This window comes from Trematomus bernacchii, unplaced genomic scaffold (assembly GCF_902827165.1).
Source record: "Trematomus bernacchii unplaced genomic scaffold, fTreBer1.1, whole genome shotgun sequence".
NCBI classification, from domain to species: Eukaryota; Metazoa; Chordata; class Actinopteri; order Perciformes; family Nototheniidae; genus Trematomus; species Trematomus bernacchii.
In genome coordinates, this window is record NW_022987828.1 from 15,680,435 (window position 1) to 15,695,512 (window position 15,078).

A 15,078-nucleotide genomic window follows, 5' to 3' on the forward strand; every position below is an offset into this window, starting at 1 on the left:
ATTTCTTACCTCAAAAACGATGATAATTACCGTGCTTTGCTATCTGTTATGATACAATCTGATACGTCAAATGTGCTGCAAATTGTGTAAAAGCAAGGTCTGCTGAATCAATGTTGTTATTATATTATATTTTGTAAGGCTGTTTGGCAAGACACCTAAAATGTAGTTATTTTTTATAACTACATAAAAAGGGTTTGGTCCCTTATTTCTCCTTTTAGTGGACAGTGGTAGAAGTATTACTAGTAGAGTAGATAACCGTGATGTTGTTTTAGTCTTTGGGGTTATATCTTCATTACATCTCACAAAATGTCGGTCATTATTTGACTGACCTAGGTAGAATATAAGAGTTAAAGCTTCTTCTAGTGTATAGAAGTGCCAGGTCTGGTAGTAGAAATCAGAAATAACTCAAAGGGGAAAAGCAAGTGTCTGGCTTTTTCATAGTTTCAGGTTTTAAATTGTATTACACGAGAAAAGTATTAGTATACTGAATAAGGCATAGACTCGGAATGAGGAAGTCTTCATGAATTTAATCAATCGTGAAAAGTAGGTGTCTTACTAAAACATTGTTAAATATGATCTCTAATCAGAAAATCAGTATGTCTTGAAAATAAGCCACTTTCATATTCAAATATCTGAGATTTGATTGGTTACATTGAAATGAATTGTCTGATGAGAGGATACGTGTATTGTGTGGAGGGGGTGTGTAGATCTGTAAAGACTGGAAAGGTTTGAACCCAGTTGTCTTTTCTGTTTGGATCTGTTCAGTCCTTAGAGGTAGTTTGTGGATGAAGCTTCACTCAGATCTCCCTCCCCTGTCCCTTCTTCCTCTATCCTCCTCTTCCTCCTCCTCCTGTTGTCATCCTACCTCCTTTGCTTGCTCCCTTAATCTCTCCCTCCTCTGCCTCTATCCTCTATTTCTGTTCTCTTCCTCCCACCTCCTCCCTTCTCCTCTCTTACCCACCCTCCTCCTATCTTCACCTCCTCTCCCAGGGGCCATGTGGCACACTTAGGGGATGATGATGATGAGGATGATGATGGTGCAGATGATGATGAAACTCACACTCAGTAAGTTTTCCCCCACAGTCGTAGCACTAGAAGCCTCTCTCTCCTTGTCTCTTCAACCCTCTTTCTTCCCCCATCCTTTCCTCTGTCTTTACAAAGAGGAAAGGGCGAGGAAGAGGAGGAAGACGAGGAGGAAGGCTTCATGTCTTTCCCACAGTTTCATCAACGCATTTCTATGCAGCACACCCCACCATCTCGCCACATATGCCACCTGTGTTTGTGTGTGTTTACAGCCTGTGCCATTACTGCTGTCTTGTGTGACGTTTAATAGCTTACTAACAATAACCCTAACCCTTCAACTCACCTGGAGGCTTAATACAGAACGTTTTTATTCATTTAGTTACATTTTAAATCCATAGATGCACAGGGAAAGTGAATAACTTTAGCCATAGGTATTGCAAAACACCACAGAAATAAAGAGTACATTAAAGCTAGGTGCTAAACCAGGGTGTCCGCGGGGTCTTAAAAAGTATTAAAAGTTGATCAATCAATTTAGCGAAAATGAAGGCTATTAAAAAGTATTAAACGGCATTTCCCAAGGTATTACATTTTGTAGCTTGTTTTCAATAAGTATATAAATTGTCCAAAGAGGTTGTATTCTACAGTCTGCCTGAATGTAATCATTGCGTAGGTGTGTAGTGTGATTCTGTGTAGTTTAGTTATGGCATCCCGTTGGATTTGACGTCATCTGAACAGGACATCGCGCGCTCACTGCTTGATAGCGCGCGAAGGTCCGTTTACGCCGGTTGTTAAACAACATCGTTATGGGGAAATGCAAGTTTGCGTCCAAATGGTTGGAAGATAAGGAGGAAGGACAATCAATACTGTATATAGTAAATGTGAGGTAAAGTGTGTCGCCAATGTAACCGGTTAAAACTCCAAGTGGCGATGAGGTCTTAAAATGTATGGAAAGGGTCTTAAAAAAGGTCTTAAAAGGTCTTACATCTGACTTCAGGATTCCTGCATATACCCTGTAAACCAGATACACGTGAAAGTCTTGGTGTATTTTCAGTGCTTAGATCCTCGTGACCTTGACATCTTATTCGCTTCTTGTTTTGTTCTCCACTTGCATCGCCATCTGTGTGCCTCCCTGCTGAGTTTGTGCATGTGTGTGTGGGAATTCAGGCTGTCTTCCTGCCTTTTATAAAACTGTGTATTTGGCGTCCGGCCTCATCCCTCATTGTGTAAAAGCCAAATCTCTGTGGAGGGCTGGAACATTGTTTCTAGTTATATATTCTCCCCTGCAGTCAGAAAGGCCTCAGCACTCAGCGCACACACGGTACAACATGCATACATAGAAAGAACTGTAATTCCTTAATGGACTGCGATCGATCGTAGTGTACAGTGAAATCAAAGTAATGGTTCCTGGCTATAAACGTCATCGTCTTTATGTCTGTGTGGTTCTTTATAGAAAGAAACATTTTAAGTGATTGGTTAGGGCGCTTCAAAGTTCAAACTGATAAAACGACGCAGTCAAATTCAGTCAAAATGCGAAAAATCTGCTAAGCATGAAGATTTAAATGTTAAAAGTCAAACACTTTGATATTGTGAGGACCTTTTTCAGAGCATAACTTCAGTGAGCTAAAAGCTGTAGGTGACTTAAAGGTGGGGTAGGTAATTTCGGAGAAACCAGCTCGAGTGCGCTAGAATTTGAAAATACACAGCCGGAAAAAATCTGCCACTTCCTTACAGAGCCCCTCCTCCAACACACACAAACGCACACATGACCAATGAGGGCACGAGATAAGTTTGTGCACAGATGGAAGGCTGACAGGCAGGTAGGCCATCCAGTTATTTTAGCCGGGCCGGCTCAGATGATTGGTCGTGCTTTTTACAGCGCCACGGCTTCCACAGATGACATATTATGTATGTATTTATTGTCAAAGCATTTAATATATTCATTGCTATCGGGATGTTAAGAGCATTCCATGGAATATAACAAAAAGTGTATCTCGAGCCGGTTTCTCAAACTTACCTACCCCACCTTTAAATACATGTACACAGGGAAACAGTTGCTTAGTAGCTCTTAAGTAAATGAAGAAATAGCTATAGCTAATTGTAGCAGTATATTTTCTTCGTCAGTGTAGGGTCAGATTGTTACAACTCAACGCCTTTTCTCTTTTAGATGCTTTTTTGCCGACTTCCTCTCGTTCCTTCCACCATTAATGTTTTCGTTAGCACCCATACATGATTTCCTAACAGCAGTTCTGTGCCATTTGCCCCCCAGCACCATGCAACATTTCCCAATACAGTGTTCTCATTCTACCCTTAACAAACCCATAGCTGGAGCATTGCATCATAACTGTTTTGTTTTGTCAGTTACTGATAAAGTTAACATTAAGGGGGTATCAAGCCGTATATTTGTTGACCCCCATTCAACTGGATCGCTGTGACTCATTGCTATTGGTGTTCCTGTATTATCATCACTGTGATGTCATTGTCTTTTAGAATTTGAGAGCTCATATTGGGTATTTCTCTGTCAGACATTAACAAATCAAGACAGTGTACAAGGCAAATGAATAAAGTCTCTGCGAATATAGTGCTTCTCTGCAGTCAAAATTATTATTTTGGTAACAAAAAGTTAGCATTATTTAGAGATTGGTTGAATTTCAAGTATATGAATGGTATGAGGTAAATTAGGAAACTGGCTTTAATTATCTAATCAGTTTTTCAGTATCAGCGCTGCTATTCTCAGAGACTTTACACATGCTGCCCCTGATGTTGTTCCTCGTGATCTCTAACATGCTAGTCTAACTTTATAGTATTTTTAACCCTTAAAAGTAGTGATCTTACCTCACTGTCAAACAACAGTTGGGATATGATTATACTTGTCATTTCAGGGTTTCTTTAACGGCTGATCACTACACAAAATGCAACATTTAATTCATTCTGGATTCATAAGCATTTGTCTTGATTTTTTTTTTTTTATATTAACAGCGTAACTACACTTTTTGTTTCTGTATGGGATCCACCAAAGAAACAATTATATTACATTCTAAATCGTGTGATCTTGTAAAAACTAAAATGGCAAGTGAAATCATGACCTCTGTGGTGAAAACTGTATATATTGTTTCCATTTTTACTCTGGTTATTAAGAAAATGGCCGTTTTTAGGCTGCTTCTTATGTTTTGTTAAGCAGAATCTTACATTTTCTCCTACCATTTCAGTAAATCGAGCACGATCATGAGGCCAAAGGTCCCGCCTCCCCTTCCACCCAAGGTATGAACAATGTGTTTAAAAGTCTTAGTTTAGTCCTATTTTGCCACATGCAGGTAGGTGTATTGTAAAAATGAGATCTGTGGAAAACGAACCTGATAAATGCACGTTTTGTTATAATTTTCTAATCATAAATCTATCTATTTAGATTTATGATTCAAAAATGATAAAAGTAGGGTAGACATGTGGAGATTATCCGGCTGAACAAAACGTGCATTTATCAAACAGGTTCGTTTTCCACAGATCTTATTTTTTACAATATTCCAAAATCCTATGGAGAAATCCCATTGCTTTTTTGTCGAGGGAACCAGCAGCTTACTTCCGGGTCGGCCTACAAAAATACGTCATCACTGCACCACTCTATTATGTTTACTATCATTGAAAAGAGAGGTGTATTGTTTAGATTGATGAAATATAACTTGTTGTCCCTATCTGTTATTCCCCTCAGCCCAAGTCTCTCTGCTCGTCCCAACAACCCCAGCAGCTACAACACAAACTTGACGATAGCCAATCACACAGCGAGGATGACGGCGGAGGGACCATCAAACGCTGCCCGGTCCCCGACACGGCGAGTCCCGCTAAGCCCGCCTCCAACGTCCCCCCGAGACCCCCGCCCCCGAAGCTGCCGCCCCACCGCCGCAGTAGCCTAGGTAACGAGAGCCCGAAGCACTCGGACGCCGAAAACTCTGCCCCAGAGGATGATGGGAGCTTTAGGCATTTCTGGGAGTGGCTCCACACGCCTCACACTGATGAGGAGCTGGAGGAGGCGTGGGAGGTGCTGAAGGAGGTGAAAGAGGAGCAGGAAAAAGAGGAGGAAAAGGAAGAGAGTAAGAGCAGCCACTTGGTAGATTGGTAGTTCCCAAAGACCCTGTCGTCCCCCCTCGATTGGTTGTGTGGTCTCCCACTAGTCAGTCCTCGCAGTCTAATTTATATGTCCCATGACTCCATTAATACCAGTGCTTTCCAATCTTTTGTTTGTAGTTCCTTTTGTCCATCAGCTCCTGCTCAATATAAGTGTTTGTCATTTTTCTTTAAGTCTACTTGGTTGTCTTACCCAATCATATTAAAGCTAGTTGTCTGCTACCACTGGCCCTTCCTTCCTCGGAGGAAGAAGGAAGAGGAGAAAAAACATTGTCCTGGCTGATCAGAACTCAGGAAACAACACACAATAGGCGCTTTCACACCAAGTACTTTTCCCAGGAATAGTTCCTGGAACTATCTAGTAAATCGCGTTCACACCGGAATAAGTCCCTGAGGGAGCCGCTGACGTCACTTCTTCTTCTTATTCTGCTTTGGGTTTACTGGCAGGCCGCAAACAACTTCACGGCGTATACTGCCACCCGAAGTCCCCGGCCGGAAGTCCCCGGAGTTGGGGACTGGCTTCAGTAGAAGCTGCTGGGACTCCCAGCAGCTTCTACTGAAGCCTTCCGAGTAAATCGCCAGAAGCGCCGACACTTCCTCATCTCTCCACCGCTCCCATGTTTTCTTTTGTGTTGCCATAAGTTAGTCTCTTTCCGTTGGTGCGCTGGGCTAATGCTAATGCTAATAATGCTAATGCAAGCAAATAAAATGGCGGCTTCACAAAAACATTTCAGAGTGGTTTGCAATTCGCCCAGCCAATCAGAAATTGGAACCTTTTTCTCCCCAGGAAAGTCCCTGCTCTCTAGCAGGCACTAAAAAGGGGTGAAAAGGTTCGCAAATTATTTTTCGAGTTCCAGGTCTTTTTGGTGTGAACGCAAAATCCCACGAACTATCGGAACTATTCCTGTTAAAAGTACTCCGGTGTGAAAGCGCCTAATAGTGATATGGCACATGTCATGAGTTCTTATTAATTCATCCACTCTGGTCTTTTCTGTTCCTGTTGGCAGCTTTATAAATATCAATGCTAAAATGTAACTCAGCAGTTTAATTGAGAAGTTAGCAAACGAAAAAAGAAGCTTTTAAACAACAGCATTTAAAATGTTTTAGGCCATTTTTGTACAATGATCTGAACAGAAACACCTAAGTATTGACAATCGCTTTCAAATTGACAAGGTTACTTCTTAACAAAGACACACAATTATATCCAGCTGATTGTAGGACATTTCCATACAGATTCAATCCAATAATTTCCATTGCTTTATTCAGGGGAATCAGGTTTTTATTACTTTATGAAGGCCATCATTCTGTAAAATATCTTTTAATTTCCGTGTCTTCTCTGGACTAAATCAATAGCAGAAGTTAGGTTCACCTGTTTACTCACTAGATTGTGACAGAAGGCAGGTGTTATTACAACAAGTTGGTTATTAGTTGACAGATTAGTGTTTATGGAGTTGAGATAAGAGAACAGATTGGAAAATATGGTTCAGTAGAATCAGTATAGACATGAAATAGATGGAGAATAGAGATTAGGAATATACAGTTTTGCCAGAATAGTCCTCCTAGCCTTCAGCAGGCATGAATTGGTGAAGTTGCACTGTGTATTTGCATGTGTGTGTGTGACTGTTGTTCTTGCAATCATGACAGGACATGTTTTGGTCCTTAGCTACTGCAAATACGTCTCATTATTTTACAATTTATCAGCTAACTCCTGCTTTCTTAACACAGTAGGGCATGCATATTTCCTTTGGCTTCTTAAATGATTGCAGTGGTAGAGTAAACCAACAATCGACCCACATTGACCGCTAGCTATCAGGTTGTCTGTGTTGCATTAACACCCTCCTTCGCTCATTACTCGATTTGATCCTGTGTATTATCCTGCTAGCCTGCTTCCTCCTCCCCTCCCCTCCCTCTCTCCTCCCAGTAGTGTGTGTGTTACTCCTCTGTGTCCTCAGTCCTACACATTAGATTGTACTCATACAACTATATGTATGAGAAATTGTCAATGTGACTGAACTGTGCTTTCAATGTGTATTCTGCAGCTAAGTCTGTTTTTTAACTTGCATGTTCTGCTGCATACTCACACACACTGACTCTCTCACATGTAAACTTGATCTGAATTTGTGTTTTATGTGTTGTTTCTGTTGTTGAAGGGAATGGGCTGAACACAGCTCCTGCACATGGGGTAGAGAGGGAGAGTTCAGCAGACAGACAGTCCACCATGCCCCCTGGTGTCCCAACTAGGAAGGACAAGAAGGACGTTCCGGTAAGTAGACACTGCTAAATATCAGTGAAGGATTTCCAGATCTTTGAGGAAGTTACCAAGTCACCAATTATATATTTTACGTTTTCACCAAATGTGCTTTTAGTGAACCCATGGCTTAGATCCTTCATATTTGACATAATGCTAGAATAAGTAGCTTGTGTGTAGCTCAAGATTCACTTACAGTTAGAGTGACCAGGTGTCACGCTTTGTACGGGACTGCACAGCATTTTTATAATTTGTCCCACACGTTTAGCCGATGTCCCGCATTTGATTGACAATCGCCCGTCTAAAACAACGCTTTTATTTTTCCAAAGGTGTGTTGAAATCGAGAGGGCTATCACCATTAGTTTTGTCAGATGTCAATCAATCAACAGAAACATGTATTTACTTATGGGTGTAGCCGGTAGAGGGCGATTCCCAGAGAGTTATTGTCAGATTTGCCAGAATTTCTTTTTTATTGCGCACGAAGGTGAATATATTTTGAAGCAACACTTCCCGAAACTCACGAGAAACACCTGGCTCATAAAGAAAATATCGATCTATGGATATATTCCTCCTGAAACCAAAATATATATTAAAGGCGACCTATCATGCAAAATGCACTTTTTGATGTCTTTCATACATAAATATGTGTCCCCGGTGTGTCAGGGAACTCGCGCAACGTCAGAAAATAAAACCCTCTCTTTTCCTCCGTACCCAAATCTCTAAAAACGGGGCTACAACGGAGCTGATCCAGATTTGCGTCCGATATGACGTAATATCGGAAATTTAGGCTGGCTTTACACCCACGGCCCTATCAGAAAGCTGCTATCAGAAACAATGCCCGACTGTTTTGGACGTAATATGGTCGGTGCATGTTTACATTAGCATCGCTAACACTCAGAGCTAACCTGTACTGGAGAGCATGTGTGTGAAGAAGCAGGAAATAAAAAGGAACTCACCTTGTGGTATAACCGGCAAGAGAGAAAGCCTTTGAGCTCCATACTGTTTCAGAAATAATCCTTGATAATCCATGATATGGCGTTTCATCACGGCAGTATTTAGTTTAGACAGTAGCTGCCGGGTCCCACATGAGCTCAGCCCCCTCCTATACATAAAATCAGCACTTTTGAAACAGGAAGTGAAATAGAGGGATATGAGGCATGGCTAGAATGGGTGATCTGTTTGGTATTTTGAGCAAAACACTTCATAGACATGTTTTTTATATATTTGTATATATCTGAGACCTATGCTATTGCCTAAAAATAGCATGATAGGTGACCTTTAATCTAAACTAGCTCTTAGCAACGCAGTAACATGTCCCGCATTGTCCTGCAAAAACGTCCTCTTTGTCCCATATGTGGCTTGTTGGCACCCGGCCACCCTACTTACAGTATGTTAGAGGACTATATATAATCCAATGATGACTGACTCTTTGTGTGTGTCTGTGTGTGTGTTTATCTGTCTGTCCTAGAAGCCAATCAGTAATGGTCTTCCTCCTACACCCAAAGTCCATGTAAGTAAAAGTCTTTCTGTCTTCCTTTTTAGAAAACACTTTTTTTTTGTGTCAGCAAAGTTCATCATTTGCATCCCATTTATTCCTCTCTTCCTCCCATTTGCAGATGGGGGCGTGTTTCTCCAAGGTGTTCAACGGCTGTCCTCTGAAGATCCACTGCGCCACGTCCTGGATCAACCCCGACACCAGAGGTAAGCAATAAGAAATAACACCCTCGTGAATCTTTAAGGAACTGTTCAGTGTGAAATGTTAGCTGTTCTGATCTAAACAGTAATGTTTGTTTGTTTGTTTGTGTTTCAGACCAGTACTTGATATTTGGAGCTGAAGAGGGGATCTACACCTTAAACCTTAATGAGCTGCATGAGACCTCCATGGAACAGGTGAGACTGGAGATTAGAGATTTAAATATAATAGTAATATACTTCAGAATCAGAATACCTTTATTACGGGCCGTCTCAACGGCAGCGTTAAAAAAATCTTGGAGGTGGGCGTATCTGAAGCTTGAGGATTTTTTGCGAGCAACCAATCACATGAATCTCCCGCCCGGGACATACGAAGCAAAAAAGCCCGAAGTAAACTGGATATAAACTCCCCAAAACAGGCGAAAACATACCACTGTCTCTGCCACCTCCCTCCATGCCTGGCTCCTCCGGTTTATATCCCGGTAGGTCTGGTCATAAAGCACCGGGTGATTCCCTACCGCTAATTTCTCCTCCATTTTTTGGAATATGAGGAAATGATCTGCGGTATGTCTCTCCCAGCATACACGCCGTTTGATTGGCTAGAGCTTGAACTGCCAGATTTACGTACACGGGATTTGATTGGCTGCCGCTTCCACCTCAGCTTCAAAAGTTGAACATTGTTCAACTTTGAATCTTGAAAATCCTGAAAATCTCCGCTCGCCTGCCCACAATGCATTCCGGCGAAAAGTGAGGCAAAGTGACGTCACTCCATTCAAAGTGAATGGGCAGAAGCGTTCCAAGATTTTTTAACGCTGCTGTGGAGACGGCCCGTTAGTCCCACAGAGGGGAAATGTACGTTGTTACAGCAGAAAACGAGCTGAAGACAGCTTAATGTTACGTAGAAGCATGCATAAAAAAGTATTAAAGTTAAAAAAAAAAAAAAGTTATAATAAAAATAAAACAAAAAGTTACACAATTTACAAAATACACATCCTGTAACAGTTCTTAGGATTTAGCAGCCAGGTATATATTGCACAGTTATTAACGGCATATATATATATATTGCACATATAGCACATATTGCACATAGTTGGTTGGTATAATACTTTAAACCTTACTTATTGGTTTATACAATTTGACTGTTCCTAATTAATGATGCCTCCCATTGGCAGTCAAATCTTGTACAATTTATTAGTTGTTCCTCTTAAAAAGCCTACAATCAATTTATTCAAGCAAGTTGTGCTATAGTCCTTATTTGCTGCGTCCTAATTCTCTCTCTACCTATTATCTGCCTGCAGCTCTTTCCTCGGAGGTGTACCTGGTTATATGTCATGAACAGCTGTCTTCTCTCCATATCTGGTGAGTTATTGTATAACATGTCTAGTTATGGAAGTGTTTGGAAGTGAACTATATTTTAGTTGTGTTCTTATAACTGGTTTGTGCATCTTGTATTTACAGTCCACATTATTTGTTATGTATCTTTTCTGTTCCCTTTCCTTATTCTCTTCCTATTTTTTTTATATTCCTTTGCAGGAAAAGCGTCTCAGCTGTACTCCCACAGTCTGAGCGGTCTGTTCGAACAGGCCAGACAGTTAGGGAAGTTACCAGTAGCCATTCCCACACACAAGCTGCCTGATAAGATGATTCCCAGGTAAGTCTGAACGGGAATTACAAATATGTAAATGAAAAAAAGTAATTTTTCTTGGTTAACTCAATTGTAATCCTCCACTGCCTTTTACGGATCGATTTTATGTCAAATTGAATAAAAACAAAAATGAAAACATACCATCCATGTCCCTTTTGAATAATCTCAACACAATATCCATTTTGCAATGACTCTGATTTCCTTTTTTTAATTGTTTACAGGAAGTATGCGGTGTCCATTAAGATTCCAGACACTAAAGGTTGCCAAAAGTGCTGCGTCGGTGAGTTTTAGTAAAAAGCGAACTTCACATTTTTTGTGACATAAACCATAGAAGAAGTGGCATGATGTTATTCTGGGGTTAACCTGTGTATTATCCCATAGAGAATGTGTATACTGTTACTGTTAGTACTTCATATCTCACCACCTAATTATTTTCAGGATATACATTCTTCACAGGTTATTGTGTGTTTAAGATGTTACCAAGAAAGTTAATAATGACTGATCACTGGTTTTGTTCTCATGCAGTTCGAAACCCGTATACAGGCCATAAGTATCTGTGTGGAGCCTTTCAGTCTAGTGTCATGATGTTGGAGTGGGTCGAGTCCATGCAGAAGTTTATGCTCATCAAGGTCAGTGTTTCCTCATAAAAATCTCTCATTTCAGTTAGTTAGTTAGTTAGTTAGTTTATTTGTATAGCACATTTTAAGACACAGAGGCAATTCAAAGTGCTTCACATAGGCATTTAACACATAATAATTAAAAACCAAACAAACACACGAACCAAAAAAGGAAATTCATAAAAGTCTCCTGGCCTTCTGCCGTAGCTCATTTTATTAAATAACTCTGAGTAGGAGGCTTAACATGTGAACACATTGCGGTGTTTTACGGCTTGTCTAATTTCCAGTGTTAAATTAAGTCTCTAAAATCATTAATAAGTGTTAAATAAATAACATTCTCAGCTATAGTGTCATCATTACTAGATACAAATCAACGTTTTCATATATTGCTCTTTCACAAGATGTCTGTCCCCAGATGTCAGTAGTCCCGTATCTCCTTCAGATTAGACAACACTAATGACACTCTTCTCTCCCTACGATTGTCTTTATATCCGCTCTACAGAACATCGACTTCCCGTTGCCGTGTCCGTTGGAGGTCTTTGAGATGCTGGTGGTCCCGGAGCAGACGTACCCTCTGATCTGTGTGGCGGTCAGTAAAGGCCTCGAGCTCAACCAGGTGGTGAAGTTCGGCACCGTCAACCCCAACTCTACCTCCTCCTGGTTTACAGAAGCAGGTGAGAAGAACTGTAAGAACGCTTCTTCTTATTTCATACATACAACATTTTATTTGTCGTGAGTTGTTGTTGTGTACAGCTTTGAGGCCAAAACAACATCTGGTGTCTTCTTTCTCTCTGCAGACACACCGCAGACGTGTGTGATCCACGTCACTCAGCTAGAGAGAGACACTATCCTCGTCTGCCTCGACAGTGAGTAGCTTTTCCACTCGTCTGTGCATTTACACTGTTCAACTTCAACGTTTCTTACTCGCCTGCTTCCTTTCCCCCATCTCTCTCTCTCTCTCCATGAACAGGGTCTATAAAGATAGTGAACCTCCAGGGCAGGTTAAAATCCAGCAGGAAGTTGTCAGCAGAGCTCACCTTCAACTTCCAGATCGAAGCCACAGGTAAATGGGAATAAAACTCCTTATTTCTGTATTGGGACCTTAATATCTTTGGTGAACAGAAATAATGTGCTAGATTTCCTACACTAAATAGACATGAATTGAAATGCTTATATTCCTTATATTGTTTCCTTTTAACTATGACTTGTAGGCCTGTCACGATAATTAATTTTGTTGGACGATACATTTTCCCGGAAATGATTGCGATAAACGATAACATTGTCGGCACCGTTGTAAGACCATTTTAGACCACTGACATAATGTTAATATATAATAATAATTCAAGTACATCCTTTCAAACAGAACTTTTTATTGAACATTCAACATTGAAAATAATATTCAAATATATAAATTATAGCAAAAAAAAACTCCTTAAAACAAGTCAAGTGTACAGTCCACTGTCCTTACAAAGACCCAGATGCCTCAACAGGCCATATCCAAATCTGTATTTCAAAGATTTCGAGCAAGGAACACCAACATGTTTGCATTGTCGGGCAAATGCATCTTTGATTGTAAACTGTCGGGAAGGTGGGGGCTCTCCATCTGCAGCTGCAGTGTTTACGCACACACACGCACGCACGCACGCACGCACGCACGCACACACGCACACACGCACACACACACTGGGAAAACGGAATGGGGTGGTTGTGTTTCAGGTGCAGTTTAAGGTTGGTCGTATTGCTAGCTTTTGTTGCTACCTTTTTAAAACAAATGCGACACACCGCCCGGCTCATTCAAGTCCGTAGGTTCGCCTCGTTGATTTGGCTTAAATCCAAAATATTCCCACACCAGAGATGTGGTATTAGGTTTTAGTTATAACTTCAAATCCCCCTTGAGTATGTCACACGTTGTCTCCTGCTTGTCTCTATATTATTAATTTGGCTGCTACACGCGGGGTGTCCTGACCTGGCTGTGTCATGGGCTGTGTGTGAGCCCCGCCCCTCACAGCGCGCCTGGCTAAAATGCTGGTCACATCCTTATGTAAACAAACACGCATGTAAACGGCAATTTATCGAGCTCAGAAAAGTTATCGAGTCCATTTTTATTTCTCGTACGATAAGTCAATTTATTGATTATCGCGACAGGCCTAATGACATGTTCTGTTATGCCAACACATTTTCCATATTCGTATCCCTCTATTGGATTTCAACAAAACAAGCTAATATGTAGCCCATAAAGATCATCCTTGTTAATGTTTCCCCTTCTTTGCAGTTTGTCTACAAGACAGTGTGCTGGCCTTCTGGAGGCATGGCATGCAGGGACGCAGTTTCAAGACCAATGAGGTGAGATTCATACAATTTCTCTGTAGGTGTTAAATATGAAAATGCACAGTAGAGGTGACCTTTGGACCGTGTAATGTGTTCGCCTCCAGGCATCATGGCAGGATTTCATTTAATCTCCCACTATAATAGGATTTTAAATGACCTTTGTTGTAACCTTTAAAGGATTGTTTGGATTGTTTTCAAGCATTACAAGGTACCTCAGAGTATAACCTACAATAGACGGGCACGCACACAGTTTTGAAACAAACTAAGCAATGTGGACGATGCCATCCACAAAATATATTACACAAAATATTACAATAACTGAATATTCCTTTTAAATGGGAGACAATAAATAAAGCATGTTAAATTATTAGTAAAGGAAAACATTTCAGACATGCAAAATGACCAGAAATGAAGCATAAATTAACAATTTGTATCACAATATACCCATTATTTAACACTTATGCTTATTGGCCACTTTACTTGACATTGAATTATCATCCTGAGGTTTTTATAGCTCTAACCCTTTTGTTTATCGTTGTCTCTTTTCCATATTTATTCATCAGATCACCCAGGAGATCTCTGACAGCACACGCATCTTCAGACTACTGGGATCAGACAGGTGAGACTGCAGACTACACACACACACACACACACACACACACACACACACACACACACACACACACACACACACACACACACACACACACACACACACACACACACACACACACACACACACACACACACACACACACACACACACACACACACACACACACACACACACACACACACACACACGTACGTCTTGCCTTAGGATGTCATTACAGTCGCCACATATATCACTGTTAAGCATATCTGATACATCTGATATTTTATCACTAAAGACGTGACGACTGTAGGGATCCAGAGGCTCAGGACAGAGGCCTCACTCTGCCCAGGTAAACTCACTGAAGCTGCCCCCCTACCACCTCAAAACCCCCTCCTGTCTCTTTCTGTGGGGACTATTGGTCATGTGTGAGAGAAAGAAAGAAAGAGTGTGTATGAGGAAATAAACCAAGGCACCAAAATCATCTTTGTCTGGTCTGATGCTAAGCTAACAATATGACTGATAGTATAACTGTGAAAAAGACAGTAAATACAGTCAGTTCTGTGTCAAGGATTGTTAAAACCTGCACTAAATATTAAACTAGCAGCTTGTTTTATGGCGACTGGATAATGTTGGTGTTTTATTGCCTCATTACGAAGCAGCTGAGTCTCTTTGAGCTATGATGTGTGAATGTGTGAGCCTTTGGGACCCTCTTAAAACAGTATTAACAGCTCCCACAGTTTCCCTCAAGGTAAACAGAGTGTGACGGGTTTACTATCAGAGTATCTCCCTCTGCTGACTTTTTCTAAATAACAGG

The 15,078-nt window shown here is 40.9% G+C and overlaps 1 protein-coding gene across 15 annotated transcripts in view; it reads left to right on the plus strand.

Annotated features, from left to right (window-relative positions):
• Positions 1 to 15,078, plus strand: part of LOC117499529 (mitogen-activated protein kinase kinase kinase kinase 3-like) — a 49,227-nt gene that overhangs the window by 29,701 nt on the left and 4,448 nt on the right. For 4 of the 15 annotated variants that reach the window (XM_034151950.1, XM_034151952.1, XM_034151955.1 and 1 more), the window contains 17 exons: positions 991 to 1,065; positions 4,230 to 4,281; positions 4,727 to 5,105; positions 7,290 to 7,402; positions 8,856 to 8,897; positions 9,004 to 9,088; positions 9,198 to 9,277; positions 10,378 to 10,438; positions 10,613 to 10,730; positions 10,946 to 11,004; positions 11,250 to 11,353; positions 11,844 to 12,027; positions 12,139 to 12,207; positions 12,312 to 12,404; positions 13,614 to 13,684; positions 14,233 to 14,288; positions 14,560 to 14,613. In XM_034151950.1, the coding sequence (XP_034007841.1) occupies positions 991 to 1,065; positions 4,230 to 4,281; positions 4,727 to 5,105; positions 7,290 to 7,402; positions 8,856 to 8,897; positions 9,004 to 9,088; positions 9,198 to 9,277; positions 10,378 to 10,438; positions 10,613 to 10,730; positions 10,946 to 11,004; positions 11,250 to 11,353; positions 11,844 to 12,027; positions 12,139 to 12,207; positions 12,312 to 12,404; positions 13,614 to 13,684; positions 14,233 to 14,288; positions 14,560 to 14,613 (1,695 nt within the window). The remainder of the gene's footprint in view (positions 1 to 990; positions 1,066 to 4,229; positions 4,282 to 4,726; positions 5,106 to 7,289; positions 7,403 to 8,855; positions 8,898 to 9,003; positions 9,089 to 9,197; positions 9,278 to 10,377; positions 10,439 to 10,612; positions 10,731 to 10,945; positions 11,005 to 11,249; positions 11,354 to 11,843; positions 12,028 to 12,138; positions 12,208 to 12,311; positions 12,405 to 13,613; positions 13,685 to 14,232; positions 14,289 to 14,559; positions 14,614 to 15,078) is intronic. The other 11 variants (XM_034151963.1, XM_034151964.1, XM_034151958.1 and 8 more) reach the window with 9 other exon arrangements.